Source organism: Gymnoscopelus microlampas (genome assembly GCF_963454915.1).
Source record: "Gymnoscopelus microlampas genome assembly, chromosome: 17".
Taxonomy (NCBI): Eukaryota; Metazoa; Chordata; class Actinopteri; order Myctophiformes; family Myctophidae; genus Gymnoscopelus; species Gymnoscopelus microlampas.
This window is the reverse complement of record NC_139954.1, coordinates 14,206,751-14,230,692: the sequence shown is the minus strand read 5'-3', so window position 1 is coordinate 14,230,692 and position 23,942 is coordinate 14,206,751. Positions and strand designations below refer to the sequence as shown.

General features: G+C 40.3%; 2 protein-coding genes across 5 annotated transcripts in view; one reads left to right on the top strand and one right to left on the bottom strand.

Annotated features, from left to right (window-relative positions):
• The window catches only part of itgav (integrin, alpha V), a 45,765-nt gene extending 37,693 nt beyond the window's left edge, over positions 1–8,072 (top strand). Inside the window, exons 25-33 of one of the 2 annotated variants that reach the window (XM_084084865.1) lie at positions 1,772–1,852; positions 2,083–2,188; positions 2,560–2,718; positions 3,558–3,686; positions 3,806–3,919; positions 4,060–4,080; positions 4,321–4,428; positions 4,887–5,006; positions 5,119–8,072. In XM_084084865.1, the coding sequence (XP_083940991.1) occupies positions 1,772–1,852; positions 2,083–2,188; positions 2,560–2,718; positions 3,558–3,686; positions 3,806–3,919; positions 4,060–4,080; positions 4,321–4,428; positions 4,887–5,006; positions 5,119–5,211 (931 nt within the window). In that variant the 3' untranslated portion in view covers positions 5,212–8,072. The remainder of the gene's footprint in view (positions 1–1,771; positions 1,853–2,082; positions 2,189–2,559; positions 2,719–3,557; positions 3,687–3,805; positions 3,920–4,059; positions 4,081–4,320; positions 4,429–4,886; positions 5,007–5,118) is intronic. The other variant, XM_084084866.1, reaches the window with a different exon arrangement.
• A 4,972-nt stretch (positions 8,073–13,044) lies between these two features.
• LOC311064701 (molybdopterin synthase catalytic subunit) lies at positions 13,045–20,373 on the bottom strand. Of its 3 annotated transcripts, none has more exons than XM_084084614.1 (7): positions 20,286–20,373; positions 17,731–17,852; positions 16,309–16,449; positions 15,769–16,003; positions 15,164–15,317; positions 14,729–14,852; positions 13,045–14,096 (listed from the first exon to the last, which is right to left on the bottom strand). In XM_084084614.1, the coding sequence occupies exons 4-7, from the start codon at positions 15,968–15,970 to the stop codon at positions 14,022–14,024; spliced, it is 555 nt and encodes a 184-aa protein (XP_083940740.1). In that variant the 5' UTR covers positions 15,971–16,003; positions 16,309–16,449; positions 17,731–17,852; positions 20,286–20,373; the 3' UTR covers positions 13,045–14,021. The 3 variants fall into 3 exon arrangements, with proteins under 3 accessions (XP_083940740.1, XP_083940741.1, XP_083940742.1); XM_084084615.1 differs by having other exon boundaries at positions 15,769–15,985; XM_084084616.1 differs by having other exon boundaries at positions 17,731–17,986; positions 20,286–20,347.
• Between the last annotated feature and the right edge of the window lie 3,569 nt (positions 20,374–23,942).

Below are 23,942 nucleotides of genomic sequence, written 5' to 3'. Positions count from 1 at the left end.
AGGCTCTGGTTAGAAGCAGACCGCTCCAGTCCAAACGTTTTGTTTATCTGACCTCCCGTTGACACAGAACCAGTGAATGGGACAGTCACTCCTTCTCTGGCTCTGAAAACATCGTGAACCTCAGGGATTCTTAGAGGGGATTCCCACAAAAACAAAAACAGTGGACTTGTTAGAGGGGACCCTGACCCAAACGTGATTTTTAAGTTCTAGTGTAGTTGTCATAGAAATCTTAATCAGAAATGTGTCGTTGCCTTATGCCGTTCATACAAAGGATTAGGGCTGCAACTACTGATGATCTTCTTAGAGATTATTCTATTGATTACTTTTTTGATTAATCAAATATTAGAGAACTACATTTTTATTCGATTTTTATTTTTTTATATATCAATGAATTGACAATAATATTACACTTGATTTTTTATAATCAACTAAATTAATTAGTCTGATTAACCACTTAAAAGCTACTTTATACTTATTTGTACAACGGTGTCGTGCAAAAATAGCCGATCTACAAGCTCACAATGTGATGTGTTGCAGAACACTCATTCAGACAGACAGTGGAACATTAGACAACATACAGTGTAATGGTTACTACAGCTCTCACATGAGTGCGATCTTAGCCAAGAGTCAATAACTTAGTCGGCACACTAATGCACTTATAATTCTGTGTCTGTTGGAAAACCCAGAGAATTTGGAGACTCGCAATCGAAGTTCAAATTCCCCACAGGCCTCCTGAGGGCAACAGCTCCACCCTGTGGCTGTGTGTGACATTTCACCAATCTAACATCATAACTTAGTTCCAGTTGATTATTGCTCAAGTAGCCTTTCTGAGCCATGTGGCCCTTAGGTCAGGAGCCTGTTTCTGTAACATGAAGCGTCATGTGGTGGTAATTTTTTTTTTACTGGTGGGACGCTATTTTAATTGCGTCACGCGCACGTCACGCACACTTTGCGCATGTGGTATTAATTTTACTTAGGTTTATGAGTGCATAAATAGTAGGAAACATGTTAGTATAGGAAGTGACTAGTTTCTATCTTGCAGACGTCACCCCAGCTGTAATTTAATTCATGAATCTATCAGCCACTCCAAACGTTGGACTGCTTCAGAACATTTGACAGTATGTCTACACCTACAGTACACTACAGGTCACACAATGGGCCATTGATATGCATCCACCCAGGGCCCATTCCTATGTTAATTCACGCTGTTGAACGCTCGGCAGCTTTTGTAAGCTTTGGTAAGAGGTGTGAATGGTTGTTTTTGATCGATACGTGAGGGGTCAGGTACACATGTGCGTGCATGTGCTCCTGTTCAAAAGACTGGCGGGACGCCGTGGTACTGCGTGCAATGAGCACTGCACCACTGAGTACATCCCCCTGGACATGATGCTAGTATGACACCGCTAATCCAACCCTTGATTCTGAGTACCAAGCAGGGATGCATTGGGTACCATTTGTATAGTCTACTCTTTGGTATGACTCGGGATGGCCAGGGATTGAACCTCAACCTCCCAATCTCAGGGTGTAAGAAAGTAATCTTAATATCAATATTCAGTATCCTGATGCTAGTCATGTTTTCTCAAAACATCCTTAATTACGCAATTTAACAGCATATACATCCAAGTCATAGATGCCTTTATTTGCCCATTTATAAAGTGGATAAATTAACACTGAGGAGTATTTTTTGTAACCTGTGGAATTTGTTCATGTCAGGGAGGTTAATATTGGACTGCCACCATCCTATAACCTTGTTGTTGATTGTGTGTTTCAGCTCCAACGAGTTCAACAACAGCAGTCCTCAGGTGTCCAGCGTCACCAAACTGGCTGTCATGGTCAAAGTCAACTTCAGAGGGTATACTGGACACGCATATATATAGACATGCACATATACATAGACATATATAGTCCTTTGAATCATTTTTACAAGTTTATCCTATTTTGAAGGTCACTTACGTAATAAGTGTTCCTTGAAAATATATGCCGGATAGTAAGGCTGCACAATATGTCATATATCATCGTACTGTATACCACACGTTTCATGGGAGCATCCTGTTTATCCTACATGTTCTCTTGTCTCTCCAGTGGATCGTTTCCAGACCAAGTGTTGCTGCCCATTGCTAACTGGAAACCCAAAACCCCTCCAGTCGTCGGAGACGATATAGGCCCACAGATACTGCACGTTTATGAGGTACACACGCACACAGGCACACAGGCACACACACACACACACACACACACACACACACACACACACACACACACACACACACACACACGCCAGTTTCACGCTCGCTAATGCACTCACAAATACATATAAGACCAAATGCACACAGGTAACAACATGGTTGCAGTGGTTCTCAAAGTGGGGTCTTTGAAGGGGTTCCAGGGGGTTCCCAGCTAAATTATTGACAGTTAGGAACCAAATGGACCCTTACAGGTCTGTAACTCTGAGAGGTATGGGAGTCCGTGGCTCTAATACATACCAAACTGGGAGTCCTTGAAAATGTAAATAAAGTTTGAGAACCCCTGGCTTACAGAGTTCTCTCTCTGTGTGTGCAGCTCCATAACAGTGGTCCCAGTACGTTCAGTAAAGCCATGCTGGACGTGAACTGGCCCTATCGCTTCAACAACGGCTCCCTGCTCTACATCACCTCCTTGGAGACAGATGGACCCATCAACTGCACCACAGATATGGAGATCAACCCACTCAATGTGTCTGTGAGTAACACATCAAAGTACACACTACATAGTAAATGGTGCATTTATATAGGGCCTTTATCCAAGGCGCTTCACACACACACACACACACACACACACACACACACACACACACACACACACACACACACACACACACACACACACACACACACACACACACACACACACACACACACACACACACACACACACACACACACACACACACACACACACACACACACATTCATTCATACACAGACGGCGGCGGAAACCATGCAAGACACCAACCTGCTCATCAGTAGCAATTAGGGGTTCAGTGTCTTGCTCAGGGACACTGCGACACTAACATGGTTTTCGGTGTGCAACACTTAATCAAACTAATCGATTAAATCGATTATATATATGTGTATATATATATATATATATATATATGTATATATTTTTTTTAAATACAGTACAATTTACTAATTACAATTTAAGCATTTAGCAGATGCTCTTATACAGAGCGACTTAATAAGCAAGGTAATCAGATACATAGAATGCAAGCAATATACTATGAAATATAAATGAACCTAGTATTTGCTTAAATAGCATGCCATCTAAATTACATTCTAAACAACATGGTAGCGTAAACTGACCATGATGTCCAATAGGGCTGCAAAGTTAATCGCTTTCAATCTGGCAGTATAAAATAGGGCATAATTGGTTAGAGACGCTCACTTGAGTGTTGTTTTTTTTACTTTATGAAACCGTTTCACTTTGATCTGTTATCTACAGGCTCTAGAGACAACCTTTGGTCCAGTATGTTCAGAAGCTTGCCGGCTGTATGTAAACCTCTGTCTCTGTCCATGTAGAACCCTGTGTCTGCTGAGAAGAACACCAGCACGCCCGCAAGAGAGAGGGGGACAGAGGGACGCAATCGCAACCATGTCCACAAGAGGGAGCTAGAACCACAGGAATTACAGGACAACCTGCAGATACTGGTACTGTCCGTGTCACATGGCACACAATATGTGTGTGTCATGCATGTGTCAATTTCTATTTGTGTATGTGCATTTGTGTTGACGTGTGCTTGTTTTTGTGTGTGTGTGTCTGTGTGTAGGATTGTTCAACAGCACAGTGTTTGAAGTTGAGTTGTCTGGTGGGCCGTCTGGAGAGGAGTCAGAGTGCCACCCTTTTCATCCACGCCCGATTGGATGTTGGAAACTTCCTCAAGGTACCCTGCGCGCACGCGCACACACACACACACACACACACACACACACACACACACACACACACACACACACACACACACACACACACACACACACACACACACACACACACACAGATAGAGGACTCCTAGGGTCACAGTACAGAAAAGAAAAATATCAGGTATTCACTTCCAAACTTTGTGTCTACTGTATTTGTGTTTAACATGGAACTTGTGGATGCGTCTGTAGTTGTGTTTGTGTTTCACATGGATCTTATTGGTGTGTGTAGTTGTGTTTGTGTTTCACATGGATCTTATTGGTGTGTGTAGTTGTGTTTGTGTTTCACATGGATCTTATTGGTGTGTGTAGTTGTGTTTGTGTTTCACATGGATCTTATGAGTGTGTCTGATGTGTCTTGCAGCCGGAGAATCAGAATCATTCCTATGTGGTGAAGTCTGCAGCCTCCTTCAACGTCATAGAGATGCCTTACAAAAACCTCGAGTATGACCGACCAGCCAACAGTACTATTGTAAGACACACACACACACACACACACACACACACACACACACACACACACACACACACACACACACACACACACACACACACACACACACACACACACACACACACACACCACTGTTGCATGCACGCACGCACGCACGCACCACTGTCATACTACATGTCATGAACACACATGCACAACAATTGACTTTTGAAACCAGTACAAACCCTTACAGGACCATACCGATGACTGGCTACAACTCAAATTATACTACACATTACTGCCTAGTTGCGTGTTGTTGTTGTTGTTGTTGTTGTGAGCTTATAGATGGCCTATTTTCTGAGATATTTAGTGTAGAGCTAAAACAGGAGGGATACTCCAGTCAACTACTTATATAGGGGTTTTAAGTGGTTAATCTGATGGAGAATTTGACTGGTGGAAACATATTTTAAAACCCTGGTTGTTTGTTTTTGTTGTAGGTGAGTGTGTCGGTGCTGTGGGTGACTGATATCCCTGCACCAGTACCAGGCTGGGTGGTGGCACTGGCAGTACTGGCAGGACTCCTGCTACTGGCCCTGCTCATCTTCATCATGTACAAGGTAAGGAACAGACCTACACAGTAAAGTCCACAGTGTTCATTTAACTCTGAGAGTTCTAAATGGATAAATTAACACCCGTGTACACTCCTCTCCTCCTTCGCTTCTTCTCTAGATGGGTTTCTTCAAGAGGGTGAGGCCCCCGCAGGAGGACTGCACAGAGAAGGAGCAGCTCCAGCCAGAGGAGAACGGCAACACTGACGCCTAGCGGTCAGTGTCTCACTGGCCTGCACACAGAATGCAGGACGAGGAAAGGAAGATTTCAGGGTAAAATTCCCATTCCTGGGACTGATAACGAGAAATGTTCACAGATAATTCACTGTATTAACTTGTACACAGCAACTAGCGGTACTTTTTTATCTTCTTTTTTTAAATCCAGGAAAAAATCCAAGAATTCCATGCATTATTATGAGTTCATCGCATCCAAGTGACAGTCACCTCACACTGCCCTTAAACTCCTTTCATAAGTAAAACAAAACGTATCCGGCCACCCTTGAAGATGTTTTGGAACAGAGGTTGTAGAGACCTGTTGACCATCACCTTCATTTGTTTGTTGAGCAGTTGGTTTCTTTACATAAAAAGGGTTTTTGGGCACACGGTTGAATTTTAGATGAAACGCAAGCAGTGCTGGAGACACTGCAGTTGCTGTCTTTTTTTTTTTTCTATTGCAATGATTTCACTGTTGAACTGAAGACCATATAAAATGCCCATAATTTCTGCACTCCCCCACCCCCTATCTCTGGTGCACTGAGCTGGTAGTTTGTGGTACGCCCGATGGCTTTTTCTTTGGGCAATATGATGACGCAAATTCTCTGCCGGCAGGAAGTGGGGGGCCCACTTTCTCATACATCTATCTGCAAGCACTCCAAGAGAAACACAGCACTCCAAAACGAATATAAGTATAAGAAAAATACTTGACTCTGTTCAACTGTAGTCTTAGTTGTTTGGCCATGTCAGGATAATGCGATTCCACAATGCACCTTTGTCAGAACATCCTATAATTTACAATTTACAGGATATGTGCCCTGTGACCGATATACGCGTGTTGAGACCCCCCCGTTGACAGTGCAGTCCTGTGACACTGTCTAAGCCTTAACACTGTAATAACTGTAATATAACATAGAGTGGAGAGCAATAATTAATATGGCTGCATTGAGATGAGGTAGAGTAATAATAGATGAAACGTCACAAAGACCTTGTTTCTGTAGCACAAGTAAAAAACAAACAAAAACAAAGCAGCTTAGGAGATTAAGAATACTATATGTCATAGAGGAACTGCAGTAACGATGCATGGCGTTAACAAGCCATCGTAGCAGTCCCACTCGTTGATGTTAGTTCATCCTTGCGAGGAACTGTTTGGAAGAAAAAAAAAACGAGGGAACTGCTACAATGGCGAGCCAGCGCTGTACGTTGCCACCATAAAACGTTTTGTTATGCAATAGGTAATATGTTATCTGGCTTATTACACGGTTTAAAACAAGATCAATACTTTGATATAAAATATTGATTTTGAAATGAATTTATTAGCTTACTAAGCTACCGCTTCCTTAGCCATGTCAATGGAAGCAGATCAAAACAGCGTTTTGCTGTTGAGCAAAAACAAGCCTGCGGAATGCCTTGACTGATCAATCAGAATCAAGTGTTCAACAAAGCCGTGTAATAAGTTGGTGACAAAGGTGGTATTTTATGACATGAAACTATATGGTATGGAATGGTAAAGTAATATATATTTCTTGTATATTTTCCTTTATGCTGTGCGTGTTGAGGCAGCAATCATGAACTTTTCAGATGAATATGATGCAATAACTAAATCGTGTCCCAGTGTGTACTGCTGGGCTTTGGGAAGCTGTGGGCTGTTTTTAGAGTCACTGTTCTTGGTCACTGTTACTTTATGTACTTCGACGAAATGTGCCATTGAATAATAATGATATACTGTAGAGGGGACTTTATAGTTGAATATAAAGGTATTTTTCCATTGGTAGTGGGTCAAGATAATTTCATGAAAAAAAGAAGAAAAAAACCTTTGTGCTTCTTTGGCAGGTAACTATCCACTGTTTGTTTTGTCCTATTCTACCAATCTAGTTGGTCTTTAAAATACATCCAGCAGATGTTGATTTTCTTTTTTTACCGCAAGGACTTAATTCTCCTTACCTTTTCATTCTGATTTAAATAGTATTTGTCCTTATATTTCAAAGTCCTGGCTAGCTGTTTTGTACAGGACACAATTACAAGGTTGCCTGATTGCAGTTTTCTGTGTGTTTGTATGTGTGCGTGCGTGTGAATATGCAATGTGCATAAAACCTTTCTTATGAAGTTGCCCATATTGGGTTAGCATTAAAAGTTGACATGATAAACATTAGTCATTCATTAACTGAAATAATCACAGTGAAGTAACTCAACAATAACCACATCCTTTCTGTATCTCATTGACTCTTTATAATTGCTTAATGCTGTAGTAGGTTCTTGATTATTCTGTTCTCTTTGTCATGTCAATTTTGTTGTCCCTTATGTTACACCCTGTTAATCCTTCATGTCAAAGCTGTCACTTAGTGTCCCTTACAATCAAGACAAGCTTATCAAACAAACTGCAAGTCATGGATGCACTGATACTGCTGGGTTCATCACTCTTCACAGTCTTATTGCAGTAAAGTAGAACCTAGAAGATGTCACGCCTTCAGCCCCCTCTGGTGGACAGAGTAATATGAAAGGAACATCCTGGTGGCTGCGTGGGTTAGGCCATGTGCCATATGCTTTTTAAGTCATGGGTTTTAGTCCAACTCAAGGCAGAAAGTCATTTTTATCATCTCAAATAAATGGTGTCCACTTTTGGAATGGATTAGACTACAAAAGTGAAGACGAACATTCCTTCCATTTGGCTGTATTACACTGTTTATGAGGCTCATGCAGTAGTTTTACAATAAGTTACTATCACTATGTCTGGTCATTACCGCTCAGAGAGAATAATGGCTATTTTGCGACGTATGTATTCTTTCACCTTGAGATTAAAATATTTAATTTGGAGATCATTTCACCTTTTTAAACTGAAATAAACAAAAACATTTGTCCACATTTTTCTTTTGTCTTGCATAATTGTCGTATTTAAGAAGTTTTATAGACCTGTATCTTTATGCCCAATGTTTAATTTGGATCAGAAGTGCAGATTTCATTTCCAATCCATCCATGATCAGACTGATCTTACATTAAGCAGGTTTTTAAAATGTTATCAGATGGGATCATCTGGATCCAGGTATGATCAACTATTCCAGATGAGCAGTTGTTTTTGTGGATCTAGGATTGCATCTCCAAATCCCAATCTGAAAAGACTCATCGATCAATGGAAACGCCCAGTTCCTAGATTCTGTTGATTACTGTTATCCTATACCATACATTTTGATGACCCTGCATTTAAATAAAATGAAATAAATACAATAAGATATAATCAATTTAATTATATTACTGAAATAGAGTGTGACCATGAATCAATTGTTTCACAATGACTCATGTGATATGTCATTGTCACTCTGTTAACACTATAGTTCAGGGGTCTTCAACGTTTTCAGGCCAGGGACCCCCTAGCTGAGAGAGAGATGAAGCAGGGACCCCCTCTATATTGTATACAATTGTGTTTCAGATAAAAACATTTATTTTTACTTAGTCTGCTCTTTTTTCCCTCTACACCTAGCCTCTTTGCCAAAAATAGCCGATCTACAAGCTTTCAACGCCTCGCAGCGCGAGGCGTTGAAAGCCTCGCGCAAATGCCTCGCGGCAAATGTTCCCCTCAGAAAAGGAATTCTAGGGTTCAAGTGGTTTATGTAAAAATGGTGGGGAGAGTCTTGTTTTTTTCCCCGTTTTTTTGCTGAATGTGCTGTTTTTTGGGCCTTGAGTCCAAAGACTCAAAACCCAAAAGAGTCTTGAGTCGAACGCATTAGATCCAAGTAGACATCAAATTTCTCTTTTGGGCCTTGAGTCTTGGGACTTAAGGTACACAAACATTGTTTAAAGATGGCTGATAAACATATTGACATGTTTGTGACTCACTATATCATATGAACTTGACTGTTTGTTTTTGTAACTATGAAATGCAATGATAAACACATGTATTGCATAGACATTAAAGCTGCTTAAAATTGGGCTAACATACAAATGAACGGTACAGTGGTTTACTAATCTAAGACACAATTATAACATGTGGCCGGGTGGTGTGGTGGTCTAAGCGTCAAACTCTCAGTGCAGAGATTCTATGTTCAAATCAACCCGATCGCCAGAGGAAACGTTCTCATTGAACGTTTTTCAACGTTTCTCAAAATCCGTGCATAGACTACTGGAAAACCACAAATTCCGTGCATAGCCGCCTCGCATCTCCCCCATTGTGACTAAACCATTTCGGAGCCGCGCAGTCTCAAGGGAATTGTCGCCGTGTGAAGGACCACCGAGCGAGCTAAAGCGAGCGAGTTGCCGTCCTGAACATTGCGACATTCCCTTGAGCCTACTCAGTGGCGTTTGAGTTACGTACCGATAGGCACAGAATCGTAAATTTTGTTGTGGGGACTGCTCTACTTCCTGGTTTTTCCGGGTTGCGACTGGTTACGCCCACCGTGGGACTCCCCGTACATATGCACGGAATTTGGGGGTTTCTAGGCGACTATGCACGGAATGACGTGCACAAATCCGTGCAATGTATACTAATTCTCTGGCGATCAGGCTGGTTCAAATCCCAATTCTCTTATAGGTCAGTGCTGGAGTATTTCAATTTACATTGACTGCTTTGAGGACAGTCAGGGTATGATTATATCAACAGATAGGTTATAATGAATGAAGTGTTCTTAATTATTAGTCAGGGGATATTAAAAAAGTCTTGGAATAAATTCCTTACCAAAAAAGATCTTCACCAATGTGTTTGCAAAGGTGTCTAGTAACACATCACAACTTTATTGAAATTCAGTATCCCTAGGAGAATTTTTGACAGCTCCTTAAAGTTGGAGTACCCACCATAACCTTGGTTAAAAAAACATCCCCCCAAAAAAAATCCAAATTTAATTCTGTTTTAAGTAGCATGTGAGGTGTCAAACTAGGGTGTTTTATGATTCTGAATCCATTGCAATCATTTGTTTTGCACCAAAACCACTCCTTGGGCTAAAAACGGCCCAATCTCAATGGGCTTTTTACACAAAAAGTATACATGGCTATGGCCGTTTTTAGCCCAAGGAGTGGTTTTGGTGCAAAACAAATGATTGCAATGGATTCAGAATCATAAAAACACCCTAGTTTGACCCCTCACATGCTACTTAAAACAGAATTAAATTTGGATTTTTTTGGGGGATTTTTTTTTAACCAAGGTTATGGTGGGTACTCCAACTTTAAGGAGCTGTCAAAAATTCTCCTAGGGATACTGAATTTCAATAAAGTTGTGATGTGTTACTAGACACCTTTGCAAACACATTGGTGAAGATTTTTTTTTGTAAGGAATTTATTCCAAGGTTGGAAAATATTCTGCTAATATCCCCTGACTATATATAGTTTATCGGCGAAAAAAAGTAGTCCGTGGTTGTTTGAAAAAGTAATGTCTCAAGCGGGAGACGAACCCAAACTCCCAAAAGTAAACGACTGGAAGTCTAATGATAAACGAGGTGCGCCGCCACTGAGGCCGACGCTAAGAAATGGTATTTGGGTTTTATTAGAAATTGACACACACACACACACACACACACACACACACACACACACACACACACACACACACACACACACACACACACACACACACACACACACACACACACACACACACACACACACACACACACACGCGCTATGTGTGTGTGTGTGTGTGTGTGTGTGTGTGTGTGTGTGTGTGTGTGTGTGTGTGTGTGTGTGTGTGTGTGTGTGTGTGTGTGTGTACCGCGGACGGTCTGCAGTACCGTCCACGGTACTGCAGACCGTCCGCGGCGGTAAGGGGTGTGTTTTTGGGACGAGCGTTCCGTAACGATAGATTAAGCAAATTGAGAATCAGGCTAACAGCTAGCATTATTAACGTTGACCACCCGACTGAAGCTGCTGAGGCTACATACAAAGATGGTTAATTTAAAGAGATACGCCCTCTCCAGTTTACCTCCCGTTTCTGCGTGACGTAGTGGACACGCCTTTTTAGGAGACCGGAAGCAAGTTGGAGTCCACCTACGTCACGAGATTGCGTATCTCGTTAAATGACCCATCTTTGTATGATAGCCCCAGCAGCTTCAGTCAAGGGTGCGTTCGGAAATTACACACCGGAGCACACTCGCCCATTAGTTTGTATTGGCCAGTGCGCTCACTGCCGCTCAGTGCTGTATTTTCGAACGCACCGTCCGTTAATCAGGCTAGCTGTTAGCATGATTCTCAGTTCTGCTTATCTACCGATACGGAACGCTCGTCCCAAAAACACACCCCTTACCGGCGCGGGTAACGGCGACCCCCGTGGACGGTACTGCAGATATATAAATAGATGGATTCCATGTAATCTCAACATTGCATGCATGGCGCATTTAATAGCATTGTAGATTATAGTTAACGAATAAGTGGAGTAGCTACAATAAACAAAGATATTAATATTTGGCATTTGAATCACACTCTGTTAATACTGGGCTCAATAGCCTGTGCTAGGATTCGATCCCATGACCTTGTGGTCTGAAGTCAAGTACTCTTCCAACAGAGCTATTTAAGCACACTGACCTTTGTACATTGACATTACATGAACGTGATGGGTCATTCCACCAAATTAATTAAACGCATCTGGCTCATGCACTTTACAAGTGGACTTATTGTCAGTAACAGCCAAGAACACAGGAGTCTATCCCTATTACAGCACTAGACCCCAGTGAGACAGACACATGCTGATTTGTCATTTCCAGGATTTGAGTCAAAAGAGTCTTGAGTCGAACCAATTACTCCCGCGGAGACATCAAATTTCTCTTTTGGCCCTGGAGTCCCAAGACTCAAGGCCCAAAAGAGAAATTTAATGTCTCCGCGGGAGCAATTGGTTCGACTCAAGACCCAAAAGAGAAATTTGATGTCTCCCCGGAATCATACGAGGAAGTAAAATGTATATTAAGCAAGGGAAACATGGCCGCAATAAATGGATCCAGGGAGAAAGCGTGGCAAAGTATTGCCGACAAATTAAATGCACAAGTCTTCCAAAAATATGTACAATTTATATACAAGTCCATAAATATATAATTCAGTTAGGCTTAAACATGAAGAGTGTATAGTGAATATTGGAATTATCGCCTACTAATCTACAATGCGATAGCCTATATGCGCCATGCATCCATCCAACCAATGTCTGAGTCTGTGCTCAGGAATGTGCCAGGATTAGCTTCGTAGCAAATAGTTTAGCTTGTCAACAAAGTCTATCCATAGTCTTTTTAGCTGATAGCAATGTCAAATTCAACAGCGTGGCTCATCTATAGTGTCCAACGCTGATAACCAGTCTCATGCAAAATCACACAATAGCACACATTTATTGTTGATGAATGCTTGGTTCCTCCCGAGCGCCGTCGACCAACCGAGCACGTCCTCCGCTCGGATGGGGCTGCGACGTTAGCTTGTTAACGGCAGCGGCGCACCTCCCGTGGCGTCGCTTCTCCGTTCTTTCGACGCCGACCTCCCTCACGTCCTGCAGCGGGTTGGTTTGGCGTCGAGTAAACACGACGTTGCCTTGCTTCACGATGCGGGGCTGGTGGCGTCGTTTCCTCCGAGGTGGAAAGACTGGTGATGCGAGGTTAGTGGCGTCGTCCTCGATCGACCCGGCCCAACCACCGTCTTTTGTTGTGAGGCTAATGGCGTCGTGTTTTGGTCTAAGATAACACCGTTCTGCCGTGCTTCCCTCGTTGAACGGGCTGGCCAGTGTTAAATTACTGTACAGATATGAATAAACTACTCAGCAATTCACCAATAATTCCCTCTGTAAGGGTAGTCGTCGTGTAGATTACAGTGTAACCACTCGACTGCAGGCGACACACTTAACCCAGGCCACACCGTTAACTGACTTTCAGGTCAATTTATTTATCACACACGCATTCACACAAAAACACACATGAGCTAAATACACTAAATACTGGTACAGTATGGGTTTCACTTAGCCAGCCCGCGATCCCTACAACCGCGTCGCGACGCGTTGTGAGCTTGTAGATGGAAGTGATGACACTAAGAAATGAGCAGACAAAATTGGAACTGGAACACTATAGACCAATTAATTGTTTACTAACATTGAGACTGGATGCGCAGGTGATTGTTTCACGCAATCAATTTCCAACCTGTTGTTTCGGGGTGCGCTAGTTTCAGCACACCCCAACCCCCTCTTGTGTGTTTGCTAGTGTGGCACGTCCTGGCGAGACCTGATAGAATGGGTTTCATTTAGCGCATACTGGTTGCACGCATACTGGTTCTTATCAGTGTGACGTCGTCTGTTAAGGGGTCTATACAAATTAAGCTTAAAAATGGGTACTTTCTCCTGATTGGCTGAGATTTTGACACCTACCGAAAAAAATATTTTCTGTTTATTAAAGAGCTGGAGAGACAGGGAGACATCTGCTACTGAAAAAACACTATATAGCAATGATTACTATCAGAATATAGTATTTTAACCTTTTAACAAAATATTTTTTGTTTTAACCAAAAAATATCACTTACCCTACCTTTAAATTTAGCTTTAGACATATTTTAGTCATCTGAAATGTTTTAGTTTTTGTCTAGCTTTAGTCGACTAAATATCATAAGATTATTAGTTGACTAAAAGGTATTTTGGCGGTGCCTTGATGGCGTCTTAATGGCTGATTTTACACGCTGGTTGCATGCTGAAAATAGCCGATCTACAAGCTCACAATGCGTCGCAGTGCGACATTACTGTTTAGAGTATAATATTAATAGCAATAGAGATAATAGTATAATAAATTATTAAGATGATAAAATTGTAACGATAAGATATATTGTTATTATAAGCATTGTTTTAATCATAATAATAATAATGGATCCAGATTGGATTCAGGTTCGTTTAGAGCGACCCCATGGACATTCCTGATTCTCCTTCCAGCTCGAACCATCGTCCTCATATACCTCCTGTAACACACACACGCACACACACACTTCAGCTAAATTCAGTGTAAAAAAACATGATATTACTATACTATTTACTGTACATTAATACTACAACTACTGCTGTACTACTATATTACTAGCAATTATCTTCTTAGTAAATGAGTCCATCAATAACTTTTTCGATTAATAGAATAATCAAATTCAAATTGATAATTATTTTTCACTTTGTCAATAGTTTCACATTGAAGTAGTGAAAATAGCCGATCTACAAGCTCACAATGAGTAACATCGCAACGCGTTGTGAGCTTGTAGATCGGACATTTAAAAAATATATATATATATATATAATTTAGATGATCGATTATTAGATTATTATTATAAACTGATTATTTTGTATAATAGTTCCAATCGCTTATATCAGGGGTCTTCAACAGGGGGTCCTCACAGCTACTAAAAAAGCAGACCAAGTAAACATAAAAAGTGTAATCTGAAACACAATTTTATACAATATAGAGTAGGGGGTCCCTGCTTCATCTCTCTCTCAGCTAGGGGGTCCTTGGCCTGAAAACGTTGAAGACCCCTGGCTTATATTAAGTGTTGCACCACTATCATTGTACTACTACTGTAGTACATTACAATTGCACTAGTAGTACCTTTTTCCAGATGGGGACAGTGGTTTTCAGTGTGTTGATGCAGTACTGGACGGCCTGAAGGGAGTCCTGACGATGGGGTGACGATATCGCTATGACAACGCTGGCCTCGCCCACTGGCACGATGCTGGACACACACACACAAAACATTTTTTAGTCATTAGTGCTGTCAAACAATTCAAATAATTCGCCAGTGCCATGATTTTGATTAGTTAATCCCAAATAATCACAGTTTTCTTTATCAGCTCAAACTTGAATGATGAACTGAAAAGCAGTGCATTATGAATGGAAAATATAAGCATGTATTATTTATTACTTTTCGCAGTAATCCAATAAAAAATGTTTTATAAAAACAAAGTTATTTATTTTACTTCACATATGTGTGTTTATTTCACACACACACACACACACACACACACACACACACACACACAATACCCCAGTCTGTGATGGATGCAGATGTGTCTCACACCTGGCCACGCGTCTCTGGCACCACGGCAGACCTTCCTAAGCTCCGATTGGGCCATGGCCTCGTACGCCTCGTACTCCAGGCGAATCACACGCCTCCCCTCGAACGTGTCCCGTGTTGTGCCTGGACGCACACACACGCGCGCACACACACACACACACACACACACACACACACACACACACACACACACACACACACACACACACACACACACACACACACACACACACACACACACACACACACACACACACACACACACACACACACACACACACACACACACACACACACACACACACACACACACACACGAGTCCAAATTTAAAAAAATATATTACAAAGGCCCAAATTGTATGTTGTTCAGTTGCCTCTAATGATATACATTAAACATAAAAATAGTACAGTACTTGAGTAGATTTACTTAGTTACTTTACACCACTGCATATTACTACAGTTCCGTCTGCCATATTAATGACACCGGGAGAGTTATGGATACAAAAAGCACTCTCCTCCAAATAACACACACACACACACACACACACACACACACACACACTTTGTGTAGTACCTATAAACATAGCGATGGCTCCACAGCCTTCATCGCCAACGAGGCGTGTGGCGTCGTCCACCGATAGCGGCTCGCACGTCAGTTTCAGCCAATCACTGCCCTTCCCATCCTCCATCGCTCCTTCTGCACCTCCATTCTCATCCCTTCGTTTGGCGTTCCTCTTCTTCTCCTCCTCCTCCTCCACCTCTTTGGCCGAGTTCATCAGCAATATGATGTCCTGGTGAAACCCAGTGTGCTGAATTATGGTGAATCCTTGTATTTAGCCCTCATGTAAATCAGTGGTTCTCAAACCTTTTCATGTCAAGGACGCGAACGGCCTTTTGGCGTGTAGTTGAAACGCAAGGGGCGGGGGTTAAAAATGTTTGCTTTAAAAAACATATATAGTCAAAAATTGGCAAAAATGTTCACGATTAAAACAAAAACAAATAGCAGATCTACAAGCTCGTATATCTGCTATTTTTGAATAGCCAAAAAAAAAAAAAAATGACACAAAGATGCTTTACCCATCTTAATGAGTTAAATTTGAAAACAAATTCCCACCTTCGGTTAACCCTCTAGCCCCCACTGACGGGAGTGATGACTGCGACCTCCTCGCCCTCCGACAGCGTTACCGTCTGGTCGCCCAGCTCCACGTACTGCTGGCCCACTGCCAGAACCACCTGGTCACTCAGAACGTCCAGTCTAGAAGAACAGAGAGAAAGAGAGACAAATTAGAGAGAGAGAGAGAAGGGTGAGGAGACCTAGGTCAGTGGTTCTCAACCTTTTCAGAACGCAATCCCCCAAAATAATCATATTTGAACTGGGGACCCCCCACCCTGTCAAGCACTTGGAATTGTAGTCCAGGCATTACATTTAGTTTGACTCGGTCCCACAGATAAATAGCCGATCTAGCTTGTAGATCTGCTATTTTCAAAAAAGAAATCTTAGGTAATTCTGTACTATTTGGACAATGTTTGACCATTTTTTTAATGGTATAGTTTGTTGATTACTTTTGACGCAGTAATGGTCGTATCTTTTATTTTAGCAACATTAAAGGTAGGGTAAGTGATTTTCTTTGGTTAAAATAAGTGTTATTATAGTACTGATAGTACTCATTGCTATAGAGTGTTTGTTCAGTAAAAGCAGTCTCCTTGTCTCTCCAGCTCTTTATAAAACAGAAAATACATTTTTGTTTCAGTTTCATTTCCAATTTTATCCAATCAAGATAGAGAACTCAGTCAGGATATAGATTAAACAAGTGAAATTGGAAGTGATGACACTAAGAAATGAGCAGGCAAAATTGGAACTGGAACACTATAACAATGAAGCTTAAAAATGGGTACTTTCTCCTGATTGGCTGAGATTTTGACACCTACCGGAAAATGTATTTTCTGTTTATTAAAGAGCTGGAGAGACATGGAGACATCTGCTACTGAACAAACACTCTATAGCAATGATTACTATCAGAATATAGTGCTTTAACCTTTTAACAAAATACTTTTTGTTTTAGCCAAAAAATATCACTTACCCTACCTTTAACTATTTGACTGCCAGATCAATAGTGTAATAGTGTGCCACTGTTGCCAGCAAAAACAGCCAACATTTTACTGTACCTTTGACAAATCGTGGAATATCCAATGGAGAGGCAATAGAAGGCTTTGGTCTTGCTATGCAGGACTACAACAACAGCAACAACTGATTGATTCACACAAAATGTGAGTCTGTTCAAGTTTGTTGTTTGCCCATATTTTTGTTGTTTTATTCATCATATTTTGATTGATGATTTGAAATGATTCATTCATCATTTCATACAATATTGTTTTTGGTACATTCATGCCAATAAACTATCTTGAATTGAATATGAGAGAGTTGGAGAGGGAGAGAAGAGCAACACATGTTTTGCAGTTTGATGCCAATAATCACATCAATAACAACAATAATAATACAATATATATTAATAATATGAATTATATGTATCTATACCGTGGGTGTCGCAGTACCAGCTCTTGCCACAGGAGGCTACTGGTGAGCTGTGCCGGCAGAGTCAAGGTTTCTGACCTGAGTCCAGCTGCCTCTGCACCCCGAGCGAAATACAACACTAACACCTAGAGAGAGAAGAGACATACAGAGAGATGGAGAGAAGAAGAGAGAGATGAAATACAACACTAACATCTAGAGAGAGAAGAGACATACAGAGAGATGGAGAGAAGAAGAGAGAGATGAAATACAACACTAACACCTAGAGAGAGAAGAGACATACAGAGATATGGAAAGAAGAAGAGAGAGATGAAATACAACACTAACACCTAGAGAGAGAAGAGACATAAAGAGAGATGGAGAGAAGAAGAGAGATGAAATACAACACTAACACCTGGAGAGAGAAGAGACAGACAGAGAGATGGAGAGAAGAAGAGAGATGAAATACAACACTAACACCTGGAGAGAGAAGAGACGGAGAGAGAGAGAGATGGAGGGAAGAAAAGAGAGATGAAATAAAACACTAACACCTAGAGAGAGAAGTGACGGAGAAAGAGAGAGAGAGAGAGAGAGAGGTGGAGGGAAGAAGAGAGAGATTCCATTCATAACTTAATGGTTGAATAATTTATTTGATTTATTATCATTTATTTACAATCAAAACAAGACATTGATAATAATGTCATTGTGATAAATGATAATAATCTCAATTGTTACAGAGGAAAACAATGAATTGCCAGGATAAACCATGGATGACAGGGGGAACTTAGAATGGCTAAAAAGAGGCAGAGGATATTTCATAGATATGGGAAAAATTGGGAAATGGTGGGAAGCTAGAAATGCAGTGCAATTGCAGTTTTCAAATATTAAAAAAGGCAGAAATAGCAGATCTACAAGCTTCGTTTCTGCAAATTATCCCATGTATAAAAATATTAAATGTCAATAATTTCTTTGTATATTTAATTATTTGTCATATCTGCCCAGATGTTTTATTATGAAGCCTAAAAGGCAAACAGAAATAAAAGTTGTATTCATATGTTCCAATGTTCAAAGCCAAACACACAATTAAAATCGTTAATCGCAATTATTCGAGTGACAATAAATCGTCAACTTAAATTTGTAATGGTGACAGCCCTAGCAAGCGGCTACTATTCACATTTGTATTTAGATTTGTTTTGCTTGACCACAATGTCATTTAGATGGCTTGTTGTTTAAACAGGTGCTAGGTTTGAGTTCACCTGGTATAGTTATTTTTGAGTTTATTTATATATATTTACTCTGTTGTTTAGTTTTTTTTACTAGGGTTCATGACATTTACTCTGATCTCACACCTGTTAGTCTCTCTAGATAAAATCATCTGCTAAAAAAAACAAAGCTATCTATAGCTTTGTTTATTTGACCTCTTCTATCCTATGTTTGTTTTCTTACCTCTGCAGCTTTCTCTATGCAGCTTTCTTCTCTCACAATAATACAGTTGATTGTGCTACTACTACTACTGTTAGTAAAACTATTACTACAGCTCTTACTATAACAACTAGCCTACTATTACAATTATTAGTATTACTACTACTAGTAATACTATTACTACAAATCTTAGTTTGTAGTAATAGTACTTGTAGCCTACTACTGTTAATATTACTACTATTATTACTACTGATAGTATTACAGTAATCCTATTACTATAGTAGCTACAAAACAGTAGTATACAACTACTAGCCAGTGCCACCAGTGGTGTAAAGTAACTAAGTACATTTACTCAAGTACCATTTTGAGGTATTTTTACTTTACTGGAGTATTTACAATACTTTTACTTCTACTCCACTACATCTCAGAGGCAAATATTACACTTTTACTCCACTACAATTAGTTTAAGATCAAGACTCTCGTAGATGTATTTGATCGATGTTTGACTTTTTTTTGTATCTCTGCAAGAGTCTTAGCGAGCACTCCAAGAATGCCCTGGAATGTCAGCTCCAAAGCCCGTACTTCTCCAAACATGAACAAAGGCAAAATATAAGGTGTTTACCCGCTTACCCCAAATGTTAACTAGGTGTCCAGTGTGTTTGTGCAATGTATTCCATAGTAGTCCATAGTAATGTAGTCCATATTTTTCCAAGTTCCCAATGGGCGGTAGTGACGGGGCGCATCCGGTGAAAGCCGGAATTACACTCAATGTAAACTAGAAGTAAACGAGGGGATACTAAATGGCGTTCGGCCACAGACGGGATTAAAACACTTCTTTATTGAAACATATGGACTAATACATTGCACAAATACTCCGGACACCTAGCTAACATTTGGGGCAAGCGGATAAGCAACTTATATTTTGCATTTGTACATGGTTGGAGAAGTACGGGCTTTGCTGGTTACATTCCAGGGCATTCTGGGGGGGGGGGTAGCTAAGACTATCGTAGAGATTTAAAAACAAAAGTCAAAATCAATACAATACATCTAGTATAGCGAGTCTTTATCTCAGGCTACTACTATTAGTATTAGTATTAGTACTGTCTTCCACTGTCAGACAGTGCTAGTGCTGATACACCACACAGTTATGAATGTCTTACCTGCGCCGTCATTAATGAAGTTTTAGTAGAAATGTTTTCCTTCTTATTGGAACTTTTTCTACAACGTTGTCTACTTCTTCCGGGGTCGTTCGCAGGCCGTTCTCTCATTGGCTGTACGTCGTCACCTACGTCCTTGACGTCCACCAACGACGCACTCCGACTGGTGGAAAGGGAGAGGAGCGTTGCTTGCTTCAAGTGGTACAGTGTTGCCAGGTTTTGCGAAAGAAACAAGCAACATGCAGGCCACGAGCATGTCTATGCTTATAACCCTATATGCATCGTATATTTGAAAATAGCAGGTCTATGTGAGCTTGGAGATCTGCTATTTTTAAAAAGAAAAATACTCTTGTTACAAAAGTCCGGAATTCAAAATGTACTTGAGTAAAAAGTACAAAAGTATTGGTATCAATTTGTACTTAAAGTACCAAAAGTAGAAAGTACTCATCATTATGCAGAATGTCTGCAAATGTATATGTCAAAAGAAATTATCTTTTGCATGGTCAATCATCTACCATTTACATGGAAGGAGTCAAACTTAAGCACTATGTCACTCCAAAACAGATACAACACCAGGGGGTGAATGTGGTAATGGGCCACTTGCATAAAGCAGGGGGGAAAAATTAGATGTTTTGATAAAATGTATTTTTAAAATGTCTACAAGTTTTCTACAAAGGGTAAAATAAGGCTGTTTACAATTACAAATGGATGAATGAAGAAGAAACCATATTTTAATCAGACCAGCAATAGGCTCTATGCACAGCAGCCATATTATCACTTCCTTCACAGGTGTTACCAATGATACTAATGAAGGCTCTGTTCCATTTAGTCTAGCACAGTTGGTTTCCACGACCCCCATAACTCTGAGAGTGTACAAATGGAACCAAATGGACCCTTATAGACTCCTGTGTTCTTGGCTGTTGCTGACAACAAGCCCACTTGTAAAGTGCATGAGCCAAATGCCTTTAATTCATTTGGTGGAATGACCCATCACGTTCATGTAATGTCAATGTACAAAGGTCAGTGTGCTTGGTTAGCTCTGTTGGAAGAGCTCTTGACTTCAGACCACAAGGTCATTGGATCGAATCTCAGTACAGGATCCTTGGCATCTGAGCAATTTGGCTCCTACGTGGCTACTATCTTTTTTCACCTTTATCATAAAGGTTGCTGGACAATATATAGAGGATAAAATGCATAATTTATCAAATAATATAAAGGTAATATCAAATACATTGTAAAAAGAGAGATATGACGCTTTATTAGCAAGACAGTCTTTTATTATATTATTCCTCATTTTGCTGGTTTCCCCTGAAACCCTTTTACTGTTACAGAGTAGAACTGCCTTAGAATCTCTGCTTATGATGTGGCCATAGCTGAATGGCTAGAGAGCCTGCCTGGCAAGCCATACATATATCCAAAGTTCGATCCCAGGGCTCAGCAATGTGTCAGTGTCACTGAACAAGACATTTAAAAGAATAGTTCACCCAAAAACTACTTGTTTTCTATCAATTACACTCCATGAAGCCTTGAATTCATGGAGATTTTTTTGTTTTTGACACATTCCATAATTATTATTATTTTTAGATATGTCAGACATTTTTTTATAATATAAAAAAAATATATATATATTATCAAACATCTAACAACAATATGAACTATAGTGTTAACTTCTTGACATGAATACATTTGAGAAACACTGGTTTAAACATTAGGAAATAAGCCCAAATAAGCAACTGCACTTTAGAAAAATGTCCCAAAAAAACGCAATATTTACAAGCAACTTTGCAGAAAAACAAGCCCAACGTCGCTTATAATAAGCGGACATGGCAACACTGCACTTGACACGAGCAGCAGCTCTAAAATAAGCAGCTCCAATTGCAGCCACTAGAGGGAGCCCAGGAGAGACCCATTTTGCCTATGCTACAGGTCTTGAACATGAACTATAATGGAAAGAATTACCAGTGATGGAAGTACTCAAATGTTTTACTTTAGTAAAAGTATCAATACTGCTATGTAGAAATACTGTTACATAAAAGTCCAGAATTCTAAATTTACTCGAGTGAAAGTACAAAAGTATTGGCATAACAATATACTTAAAGTACCAAAAATAAAATGAAAAAAGAATGTCCCATTTCACAAGTTCACGTAGTTTTACTTCGTTGTGATGAAGTGACGAGAGTTTGTGTCCATCCGCCCGCCTCTCCCTCCTTATTTGAGCAAATCTTATTTGCAAGCAAAATCATTGTTTTGAACAGATGACATGACATGACCCTATACTCACTTTTCCTGTCAGGTGATGGCACCAAGGATGATGGCACCAAGGAGATCCAGTTCAATACTGAACATAAGGTTGTCCACACAGCTCAATATAAGAGACAGGGCCCCAACTTGCGCGAATCCTTACTCCTTAATTTTTTTGCCATTTTGAAAAACATTTTAAAATAGTTCAAATAGCCCATCTACAAGCTCATAATGTGTCGATGTACAGTGGCCATTTTCACAATTGTCCGGTGGGGCCTGTCTGCCGTCTCGTGTACACTGTCTTCACTGTGCTCTGTGGTCAGGGTACTCTGGTTCCTATGTTAGCCTTAACCCGTATACCTATTTATTTTGCCATTTTTTTTTACTATTTTGGGGGGATAAGCCCGAATCAAATACACTAATGATGTTCTGGACCAGATGGCCTAGGATGAGTTCAGGAGAACTGGAACATCGTCAAGAAACATTATATTAACTGTGAGCAATGCTATGAAACAACTCTGGAAGTATGTTTTTGTTTTTCAGTCATGCCAGGATTTTTATATCCCAAACCTGATACTAGTTCAACGTTTTGGTTATATTGGTGAAGCAGGAAATTAAAAAACACTTCAAAACCTTGTTATTTAGAAATGCCACAAATTGGTGTTTTTCATACAAGGTTGAAATTCCCATGCCATGATGACCTTGTTCAGGTCTCCACTCCAGAGAGAATCGCAGTACGATGTTGCTAGAAAACAAAGCCTTGTATGGGCAGCACAGAGGAAGCAGACCACTTCAGCTTTTTATGTTGTGTGAAGATGTATTTGTGGGGGTCGGCAGTGTGTATAGTTATTTTATCTGTAAAAATGTACATTTGGTTGTAGAATCAATGTTACATTTTTTTATTTACTCTGGAGACAAGAGCCATTCTAGCATTAATAGTTCAAGGCTCTGAGTGATGCCGAATTTTTGCTCTCGTACAACTGTGTCACACACCAAAAATAGCCTAGCTACAAGTTCACAACACATCGCATCCAGAACACCGTTGTACGATTAAGAATAAATCAGGCTTCATGCTTCCTAGAACACCGTTTCATTGTACCAGAGCACTTCAGTAGCAGGGTTAATTGAAACCAAAGTGAAGAATGAAGTTGCTTAATGTTTTGAACGTCAAGAAGCAGCTCTGAAAAAGGAAACATTCAAAAACATCAACAAACAAAAGAGACAGTTTTAATCTGTAGTTAACAGAAAACAAACCATTTGGAACAATGTTTAGCCAAGTCAAAAATAAAACATTTGGAACAACGTTTAGGCAAGTCAAAAATGAAATAAAATCTGTAGATGTCTTACAGAGAAACGTTTTTGTTAAAGATTTAAGATTTTCAAACTATAACTCTGTACACTTATACAGAAAAACAAGGC

Bases quoted from the DNA above. Each gene is read 5' to 3' on its own strand.
- LOC311064701 (XM_084084614.1), bottom strand. From the start codon at position 15,970: ATGAACTCGGCCAAAGAGGTGGAGGAGGAGGAGGAGAAGAAGAGGAAC. The intron at 15,318-15,768 runs GTACTACACAAA...GTGTGCGTCCAG, and splicing joins AGCCATCGCTATGTTTATAG to GCACAACACGGGACACGTTC. The intron at 14,853-15,163 runs GTATTGTGTGTG...GTGTGTGTCCAG, and splicing joins TGCATCCATCACAGACTGGG to CATCGTGCCAGTGGGCGAGG.